At 44.3% G+C, this 11,116-nt stretch overlaps 1 protein-coding gene across 1 annotated transcript in view; it reads left to right on the top strand.

Moving 5' to 3' along the window:
- Positions 1–1,022: 1,022 nt before the first annotated feature.
- Positions 1,023–11,116, top strand: part of MARCHF11 (membrane associated ring-CH-type finger 11) — a 121,668-nt gene continuing 111,574 nt past the window's right edge. The window contains exons 1-2 of the mRNA XM_036848167.1: positions 1,023–1,538; positions 2,696–2,851. Of these exons, the coding sequence (XP_036704062.1) occupies positions 1,023–1,538; positions 2,696–2,851 (672 nt within the window). The remainder of the gene's footprint in view (positions 1,539–2,695; positions 2,852–11,116) is intronic.

Raw genomic sequence — 11,116 nt, 5'->3', positions numbered from 1 at the left:
TCACAAAGTCACCAGAACAGTTTCAAATAAACCCAGATCCTCCCTGCAGGAGGGAGAGGGCGAGGAGGGCAGAGGGAGGATGCAGGTTCCAGAGGCGTCGGTTCTGGGGGCTCTGGAGGGGCAGTGAGCGTGCCCTTGAGGGAGAGGGCGCACAGGGCTGGAAGCGGTCTCCTGGCAGCGTCCGTTCGTCCTCGGGGCCCACGCGCCCCTGCCCTCGCCCCCCGCTTAGCCGGCTCGGGCGCGCCCGCGGCGTCAGTCTCGCGAGCCCCTACGCCCTCGCGAGCCTCGCGCTCGGTCATCGCGGCCCCTTCCAGCCCGGCGCCGCGGCATCCCGCTCGCCCATCCAGTAACGGTTTCTGGACCCGTGGCCTCCGACCCTTCCCCCCCGCCCCACCCGCCCCGCTCACGAGAGCTGCAGCGCCGCGCGGCTTGGGGAGGGTAATCCGCCCCGGAACACACGTGAGCGGCCCCGGGGCGGCGTCGGCCGAGGCGCCTGAGGGATTTCCCCCGCGCCCCCAATGCCGGCCCGCGGTCGCCGCACCTCCCCCGGGGTTCGCGCCCGCCCCTCCACATCCCCCTTCCCGGGAACGGCCCTCCGCGCCTCCACACCCACCGCCCCGCTCCAGTTCCCTCCAAACTCCTCCCGCCCCCCGGCGCATCCCCTCCGCTGCGCCGCTCCTCGCCCCTCCCCCGGTTTCCCTGGCCCCCGCCCTCGCCCCCCCGCCCCCCAGCGGCCCGGCTCTCACGCGCCGCGGAATTCGGCACCGCCTCCTTCAGAGCCGAGCCCGCGGCTCCGCGGAGCAGCCGCCGCCGCCGCCGCCGCCGCCGCCGCAGCCGGGCCCTCCGCGTCCCGTCCCCGTCCCGCCCCTCGGCCCCTGGCGCCCCGGGCCCCGTCCCCACCCTCCTCCCGCCCCGCTTCGCTCCCTCCTTCCTCCCTCCCCCTCCTTTCCCCCGTCGCCTGCAGCCCGAGCCGGGCGCGCTAGCCGGGCTGGCAGGAGGGCGGCGGCGGCGGCCCCACCACCATGAGCTTTGAGGGCGGCCCCAGCGGCAGTCGGCGCCGCGGGGAGGAGAGCGGGGACGCCGAGCCGCCCCCGTCGCCGCCGCCGCCGCCGCCAGGAGAACCAGCCTCGGCCCCCGCGCCCCCGCGCTACCTGCCACCGCTGCCCGCGCCGCCCGCGTCCCCCGAGCGCCCCGCGGCGCCCGACGAGCCGCCGGCGGAGGTGGCCCCGCGGCGCAGCGGCGCGGAGGAGCTGCCGCCGGCAGGGCAGGAGGTGGCCGCGGCTGGCGACTCCGGGGCAGGTCCGAGGCGCCTTCCGGACACGACGGTCCCGGAGGCGGCGGCGGGGAAGGGCGGCCCCGGGGAGCCGGAGGTCGGCGCGGGCGGGGAGGGCGAGCGGCGGGGCTCCGGCGAGCAGCCCGAGACGCGCTCGGTATGTAGCAGCCGCAGCAGCAGCAGCGGCGGCGGCGACCGGCGCTCCGGGCACCAGCACCAGCACCACCAGCCCATCTGCAAGATCTGCTTCCAGGGCGCCGAGCAGGTAAGGCCCGCGGGCCCCGGGGCAGCTGGCTGTGGGGTCCGGCAGGGCTGGGCTGGCTCCCGCTCCCGACGGCGCCCTTTCAGCACCACGGACAGCGCCCGCCTCTGGGTTCCTGGGCTGAGTGGTCGCCCGGCGGCTCCTGCGCGTTCCCTTTTCCTTTCCTGTGAAGGCGGATAAAATTGTCCCGGTGGCGAATAGTGTTTGCTTTGGGCTACACTTTATTTTTTCCAGCTGGTTTTGCAGTTACACATTCCTCAGGTGTTTTAGTGTTAATGCCATAAGTATCTCTTGTGTGAATTCCTTGATGGATCTGGTTTATACATAGAGACAAACCTATATTCCTTTTCTACAGGTGTATCGTGAGGCAGATAGTCTTAGAGGACAAACAGGGGGTGAGTCATGTCAAAACCAAAAAGGGCAGGGTCTTTCCTTATTGCCCATTTTGGTGACTCAATATCACTGAGGTGAAAAGCATGTTAGAGTTTTCATAAGAGAACTAAAACTGTACTTTGACCTTGTGAAAGAAAGAAACACAATTCTAAAATTATGAACTCCATTAGAGGTGCATGCAAACTTACATGCGAGTAATCACAGAGACAACAGGAATAATACATCTCTCTTACAAAATGTGTGGTCTGAGAAAACATTAGGTTTAATATTTTTCAAAGTAAGGAAATTGCATAAGAATATGCAGGCTTTCAAGAATATAGTCCCCTAAGTCAATATTTATGATGCTACAGTTAGAAAAAATAAAAGCATAATGCTATTGCAAGCTACTTTCTGGGACGGCATGCATTTCTTCTTTAGCAATGATTAAGAATAACTGCAGAGGAATTGCATCTTACCGTCCACTTAAAAGTTATTAAAGAGATTTAATAGTACAGCTTTTCCCCTAGGGTATTGGGAGCTGTATCCTGCAGACATTTCGTATGTTGGTAGAACATTTATGTCATAACTCTAAGTAATATCTTTGAAATAGTTTTAAGACTTTAGTTGCATTCCCACCAGAGATATGAACATTTAATTTCATTTTCTAGGATAGAGTTTGATGCTTGTATCCTTCTGGGTAAATGACTTTGAAAGAAAAGAAAGCAAGTGTTGGATTTTTAAAATAGAGACACAATATAAATATTCATACTGAGTTGTTTTCTTTCCAGGGGGAGCTGTTAAACCCCTGCCGATGTGATGGGTCCGTTCGGTATACACATCAGCTGTGCTTGCTGAAGTGGATCAGTGAGAGGGGTTCCTGGACCTGTGAACTCTGCTGTTACAGATACCATGTCATAGCCATTAAAATGAAGCAACCTTGCCAGGTAGACATTTGTGACATTTTTTTTCCCCCTGAAATAATTTTGCTAGAAATGAGAATATTTGCATATGCTACTTAAGACATTTTATGCAAATCACACTAAAACCAAGATTTAGAAATTGTAGAGATGTGCTTTGAGAAATCTGTGACATTTTTATCTGAGAAACTCAAAAGCCATTTTTATTCAAATGGTCTCCTTTATTTGTTGTTTATTGATGAAATTATACCCATCCTTGTTTCTAAAAGGGCAAGTTGGTACAAATGTCTTACACTCAGTTAACTCAATTTTATTCATTAGAAATGTTACACAAATTATTTTGTTAATTTAAGCATTGAAACCCTAAATGGGCTCCATTTACAGAAAATAGACGCACGTAAAGCAAAACTTTACTAGTCTGGAAACTTTGGTTGAACCTATTAGTTCTAATCTGAACAGTCTTTTTACTTAACCAAGCTTTCTTTTTCATATGAGTTTTTTTCACAGTTACATTTTGGCTACTTTCATTCATTGTTCTGTTCAGCTACATAGTGGATGCAGAAGTATTCCCAACAGTTACTCTCAATAATACTACTGAAACTGTATATATTCTTAAAACTTTTAGTGCATAATCACATAGTAACATAATGCCCATAACCCGACAAAAGCCCATGGAAAAATAGGCTTTTGGTTTTTTTTGGTATAGTGGAACGGATTCAGGTTCTTGGAATAGACTGGTGGGATGTAAAATAATATTAAGAATGACATCTTAGATTAAAGCAGAATAGTGTGTAATTGATGAGATCTGACAGTGACATGGGACTGAAGTTTAGCAGACATAAAAGAGTAGGTTCAAAACACAGAGACGAAGGAGGTAATGGAAGGAAAAGGAAGAGGGACTTAAAGTTAGGAGGGAAACAAAGTGATAAAGTCTAGTGTTCTCTATTTCTATTTAAATTACCAAATTTAGTTTGCATTGAGCAATAAAACAGGTGAAATTGTTAGTGATTGCAGAAGGAATCTGGATGCTGAATTAATAATTTAAATTTCATAGTTTTTAATTTGTGCAGCCTTCATACAGTTGCAATTAATTTGCATCTCTGATAGTCACCATTTAAGGCATGACTAGCAGGTATGAAATGAAAGTATGAATTTTCTCAAGCTGACCTCAGGCTTATAAATAATTTGGAAAGAAGAGGAATAACTAATTTGGATGAATGATGTTATCATGGTGAAGATAGGCACAAACCTGACATATTTTCTCAGAACTGCTAATTGATTGAACTGCTTGGTATCAATTTATTGATCCATCATAGTTCTCTTGAAAAACAGAGGGAACCTTGTCCAAATACCAGAATATGAGTAGTATAATTGAATCTGCAATCATTTTATGAATAGAGTATGTGGAGATGAGAAATGGAGAGCTTTGAGGCTCCAGTGAAAAGTCCCATGAGAAGTGCTATGGTCAGATGTTCAAGAGCTGAAATAGATTGCTAAATATTTCAAAAACTTTAACTTATGGCCACAATATATTAATTCACTTGGGCTGGTTACTTCTGAAGTAAATATAAATAGGTCCTTGATATAATTTTAAAATAGAGAAGAGACAAAGGGTTGGGGCAAACAGTACTATTTACTAATTCTAATCCTATAGCAAAATGAATTATTACTGTATTTTGCTTCATTTAAAAAACTCAATAATCATTTTAACAAAAGCAGTTCCCGAAGTGTGTATATGATATGACCAAAAAAATCAAAAGAAAACAAAAAATAACCAAAAGCCAAAAACTAACCTGGTATTACTAATACATTTAGGATTAATTTTATTATGACATATGCAAAAACTGCCATAATCTGTAGCCTGATCTGTTTGTTCCAGTGAACTGCAAAATAATATTTAGAAACAAAATTGATATGAGTATGATGATGATAGTTCAGATCATGCCTGAGAACATAACTTACCAGGACTGCATTATGTGCTTATAAAGCTCAGGACACTTAATGAACAGAAATCAGTTATAAAATCTAAAGTGTGGATTATTATACCTAGGAGTAGTTTATTCTCACATAAAATGTGACTGATTGTCTGACATTTCTGTTACTGATGACCCAGAAACTGAGCATTTACTCTGATTTTTGGTTTTCTCCCTTGCTGGTGTGAGGCTAATCAGATTTAGCATTTATCATATTCATGCTTTTATGGCATGGCAGAGATCCATTTCCTCATGGTACAGGATCAGACAGGAACCATCGTATGGCCCTCCCCTTCACTTTCCATATCCCTTTGTTCTAAGTATAGAGCCCTCCGGTAGCTGTGAGTGGGTGGTTCCCTGGATGTACAAGAGAATAATAAACATTTACCGAACACTTACTTTGTGCCAGGCACTGTTCTAAGTGCTTTACCCGTAGTGATACTGATATTTAGTCTTCAAAATAAACCTATGAGGTAGAGAATATTATTATCTCTATTTTATATGAAGGCAAACTGAGGAACAGAATAGTTAAATAACCTCAACTAGGTGCATATCTAGTAAAAGGCAAAGCCAGGGTTCAAAGAGTCTGGCTCCGAGGTTCATGGTCTTAGCCACTGTGCCCCCGTTGAAAAGTGTTCTTTTCAACTTCATTGTAGCCATCCTGATGTTTCTGGGTCCACCATGACTTATCCTGTGTTATGCTAAGTCAAGCAGGAACTGGTTTCAGCCTGAGTCTCTTTGAGGGTCTAGAAAGGCTTTGACTATCTATTGCTGTATAGTCAAACTACCTCATATACTTAGTGGTTTAAACAACAACCATCATTTATTATCTCTTAAGAGTCTGCGGGTTGACTGAGATCAATTGGGAGGTTCCTCTCCACATGTGGCATCATTCTGGGGCTGTGATCACTAGAGTTTTGACTGGATGGGAACATCCAAGGTGGCTCAGTCATTTGACTTGCTGTTTGTGCTGGCTGTTGGTTGGAAGCTCAGTTGGGGCTGTCAGCTGGTGCCTCACTTCTCTTTCCATGTGATCTGGATGTCTCACAATGTGATGATTGGGTTCCAGGAGCATAAAAGAGGAAGTCACAGATCTCGTAAGGCCCAGCCTTGGAAGTGACATGGCTTTATGTCTGCTGCATTCCCTTGATTGAAGCAAGTCACAGGATCAACCAGATTAAAGAGAAGGAAAAATAGACTTCACCTCTGGAGTCTGCCCTTCTTTAAAGGGAGTGGACATCTTTAATCCACAATAGGAGATAGCTTCTAAAATGGCACTATCTACCTACTCTGGTCTTTACATTTGGTCCTCATCAGGTCCAGGTCAGTCAACAGGCATCACCATAACTTCCCTCGCAGGGCTCAGAAATCAAGAAGGTTAAAAAATGTATGGGAGTTTGACTTAATCAGTGGTGCTTGATGCATATACTGAACCACTTTCAGAAGTGATTATTGCCATGATGTACCTCTGGGTGCTCAGAGGGACATGGGGACAGAGAAGGAAAGGAAGAGCTAACCAGGAAGCAGGTGTGTGTGAGGAAAACATGTTGCACTGTGTCTAAAACCTTAGTTTTACTTGTTTTTCTCATTGAGATTAGAATTCTTTGAGAATTTGGGTCTAAATCTCCCCATTTCGTGAGATTTTAGTGATGATTAATCTGTTTAATCACGTTGAATGCTTAAACATGACCCAATAGAAAACTGATGTATCCTCTACAATATATTTAAACCTTGATTACTGTATCATTAGCAGTAGGAGTTAATTAAGACATTAGAAATAATTAACATGCATTTACGTTCCTACTTCCTTGCAGAATCTCTTTTATTGATTACCATATTCAAGATGATACATTAATGATATTTTAAGAGTAAAAAGCTAATTCTGTTTTGAATCTCACAGTATGGTATAAAATAAGTGCAATCTAAGAACCTGTAAGATCAAATTTATTTTGAGATGGTGATATTTTAAACTAATTAAGCGAGTATATTTAAGTTTATGAATGCTTTCAGTACTTTTTCGAGAAATAGAGATGTTTAAAGAGATAACATTTACTAGATGAAGTGTTGTATGGGAAACTTTTAACTTTCTGTAAGAGATGGACTATAATGTCTAAACATAGGAAAATAGAGTGTTAACGGAAGGCAATGGCTATGTTACCGTGGACGAGTTACTTAACTATTTGTGCCTCAGTTAACTCATCTTTAAAAGATAATAATGGCACCTGTTTTACACATATTTTGAGGATGAAATACATATATACCTATAGAGTGCTTAGAAGAGTGCTAACACATAGTAGGTGCCATTTTAACGTTGGCTCTGATGATTTTTACTTGTTCAATCAGCTAACAGATGGGGACCTTCATTTGCTCACAGCAACAGTGCTCGCAGGTCCCTGTTGTCTCCTTCAATCTCTTGTCACCAGAATGAAGTTAATGACTCTTCTTTCCATATCATTCTTTATCTCTGGATATTTACTCCCTGCTTTTTCTAGGCGAGCCCACCTTGGTTTCTGACCAAATTTGTTATTGTAAATAAAGAAGGAATCAGCATTTAAAAAATCAGATGTAGTGAGCTATAATGATCTCAGCACATGGGAGCGTATTACCCTCCAGTCGTCCCTCCCCATGGGTCTTCACTGGAGTCAGCTCATAAGCGGAGTTATGAGATGCTTTTGCATGTGGCCAAGCACAGGGCAGTGCTCTTCGGCATCACTGGGTACCAGTGTGTGTTTATGCTTTGGAAAGGCCCCTGGTGGTTGGGGTGTATGTGAGTAAAGCAGGAGGTTGAAGAACCCCCAGAGATCCTGGGCAAGGGGCAGTTGCAAAGGGCACAGGCTGGTAGGTAGTCCAGCATCAGTCACAGTGAATCGTGGTGTCCATCAGCTTTCTTTCCTCCTTTGTTACTCAGGGCACCAGAGGAAAGGACTGGAAAAGGACTGGCAAAGGACTTGCGGGGTAGGGATTGAGACTTGCAGATGGGCCACCTGTCTTTGCGGATAGTACAGCCCTGGCCATCTTTACCAGCCTTTAACTTTTGTATTAGTCTTCCCCTTACTGCTTTTCCTTTAAACTCTTAAAATGGGCTGTCAGCAGCAAGTCTTCTTACAGCAGTGAGAATGACTGGAGAGACTCCTAGGAAGGAGAGTAGTTTTCATTTTTATCCATATTCTTATCGTGATGGGGTTCATCATGATAGTTTTGAATTAGAGAGGAAGTTGGTACCAAGTAGGTTCACCTTGGCTACTGTTCTAAGGTACAGCTTCTGAACCTATTTGTAAAGCGTTTATAGAACTTTAATGAAATTCTTGAGGGCCCTCTGATCATTATTTTCCTAAGTCGGGCTCTGTCATGAAAGGGGTATTTCCTCCTTCAGAACTGATTAAGTTGTTCTCATGACATAGCTGATGCACCAAAAGAAGCTGACAAAGCCTCATTGAAAATTGACTGCAATTTTGAAAGTGTATTAAGAAGACGTCAGCGCATGACAGTGTTGCATGCTGTCAGTTGCAATACTTCAAGGCGTTTGTATTTTATGGATTAAGAATGTTTGCATACATACAGCCTGGTTGAAGTGGTAAAGCCACCACTTTTCTTTTACTTTTTCTCTAACTGTTGCTCTTATTAACATTCTCTGTAGGTTTGATAGCAAATGACGAGCAGAGGGGAAGCTTTTTATTATCATGCCTGAATAACTAAGAAACAATGTTAAAGCGTAATATTTAAATACATGTACTGATGTATTTGATAGGTAATTAAAAACGTCAGAATTAACAAAGACCACATCACGAGGCAACTCTCTGGCCTTTGAGGTGATTTTTGTTTCATTTGCCTACTAATTCTCAAAACACTCAAATCTGCATTTTACTCACTAGAACAGATTAATGATCTTCTAGTGAATAAAATATGTAAATTATACTTTGTCTACTACTATAGCCATCTTATTTACTGTATAGACCATATGTACAGTGATTTTACAATTTGTTTCAAAGCCAGATGGTTCTGAGATGGTAGTAAAAAAAAAAAAAAAAAGATGGGGACCATTTAGGGCATCGTGGACTGGTGTTTGCTTTTATCCTTTATGCAGAGAGGATTGGGGTTGATGTGGTCCCGATGGTGATAACTCTCCAGAACTTTCTTCTCCACATGTGTTTGCTTTTCTACATTCTTTCTAGCTCTTTTTAAATGTATTTTCCTTTCGACTCCTTTCTCTTCTTTGCTCTCTTGGCCTCTCCACTCAGCTGCCTGTAGAAGAAAGGAAGATCTGAGTGGGGCAGATTTTGGAAAAAATTATGTGACACAGCTCAATGTAGCTTGACAGTCATTTTCTCGGTCACTTTATGGGTATTCAGTGAGTATTTGTGGTATGAATGAGTGAATGAATACATGAGTGAGTGTTTTAGAAAGGTAGAGAGAATCATGGGGGTCATGTTCATATTTCTGCAGTGAGAATAGGACTTAAGGAAACAAGTTGCATTTACCGCTCACCCATTAGCCATCTACTGTCAATTTTCAACTTGTTCTTAAATTGATCTGATAATTCTCTTCTGAATCTGCCTGGGAAAATATGTTCAGACCACAGGAAGAAGTCTTAAGAGCAGGATCTATTTTTAAAAACGTAGAATAAAAAAAATGCTTCCAGTGAGACATATCTGCTCTTTTCAGAAAATAAAATGTCATGAGAAAAGACTCCGTGAATGTGAAATTACCCATGTGTGACACACTTGGTTTCTTGAGGTTGTCACTGGTTGAAGGATTTCATCTAGCATTTGTTCAGAGAATTTGAATAGTTTGTTGGAAATTTTACTGTATGATTGAGGATATAGATGAACTGCTAAGAATGTCTACTGGGTATAATTTTTTTGATGTGAAATCTGCCACTGGGCTGAAAACAAGGTGACGGATTTTTTTTTTTTTTTATGAGCAGTTTGTACAGCTGCAACATAATTTCGAAAATGAGTTTCCACTGGTGAGTACAATACTCCAACACAGGGAAGGGCAGCAAGAGAACAGACTCTTAATCCCTTACTCATTTCCTGCTTTGTCTTGGCGTGTGGCTTTGCTGTGATATGACTGATGTTTGCTGAAAGGATTGGAACAAAGGAAACTCAGCTTCCTTCTATTTTCGGACCTTCTAAGAGTAGAATGGGATGACTCTGAGGGCAAAGCTAGAGTGCTTCTGACCCTTCAGAGTGGCAGGGAGGGGACAAGATAATCACCTACAATTACAAGTAAATGAATGGCAGACACTGAGGACTTGGCCAAGAAAAACTGCACTTGTGGCTTGTGCTTTCTGTATCCTTGGATATTTGACAGCTTCTTGCCTGTGCCCATAACTCATAATTCAACAGCTGTTCTTATGATTCAGCCAAATGAAGTCCCACATAAGTAGAGGTGGGCTGGAAGCAGTCCCATGGGAAGATGTGACAAAAACCTGGAAGCATTTCTTTGTAGGTAAAGTCAATAAGAGAACTTATTGGGGAGATATTTCTTATTCAGTCCTTCCTTTAGGTATATATGCTCTGAAAGCTACTGTCTGAAAACCTGTTTTTTTCTCCGGTTTTCTTCTCTTTGACATAGTTCATTTTGACTGATGACACCTGGGCAGTGTATCCTTAACATGGTAACAGAGTTCCATTGCCCTAATGTGCCTTTTGGTTTCATTTCTCGTTTTGGTATGCTAATTATGTGCAAGTGGCCAAGGCTTAATTTGGGCATAGGGGGCCCTCCTCATATGAACTGAGCATCAAGCTCTTATTTCGGGAACCCTCTGGGCACTCCTTTGTTATATATGGACCTGCAGTTGTGCACTGACACTTATGTGTCATGGCTCCGAGGTACAAAATAGTTCAAATAAACAAGGAACTATTTCAAGAAATGTATACAGGCTTGCCTTGGTTTGTTCAGCTTGTTTTTTAATTAATTTATTTTATTTTATTTATTTATTTTTTATTTATGGCTGTGTTGGGTCTTCGTTTCTGTGCGAGGGCTCTCTCCAGTTGGGGCAAGCGGGGGCCACTCTTCATCGCGGTGCGCGGGCGTCTCACTATCGCGGCCTCTTGTTGCGGAGCACAGGCTCCAGACGCGCAGGCTCAGTAATTACGGCTCACAGGCCTAGTTGCTCCGCGGCATGTGTGATCTTCCCAGACCAGAGCTCGAACCCGTGTCCCCTGCATTGGTAGGCAGATTCTCAACCACTGCGCCACCAGGGAAGCCCCAGCTTGTTTTTTTAAAAAAAGTTCTTAAGAAGGATAACATCGATCACAAATATTAGGGGATTTTACTTATGTTATTGTGAAAGAATATTCCAGAAGCCACGGGA

Source organism: Balaenoptera musculus, chromosome 3, assembly GCF_009873245.2.
Source record: "Balaenoptera musculus isolate JJ_BM4_2016_0621 chromosome 3, mBalMus1.pri.v3, whole genome shotgun sequence".
Lineage (NCBI taxonomy): Eukaryota > Metazoa > Chordata > Mammalia > Artiodactyla > Balaenopteridae > Balaenoptera > Balaenoptera musculus.
This window is presented reverse-complemented; position numbering and strand designations above follow the sequence as displayed.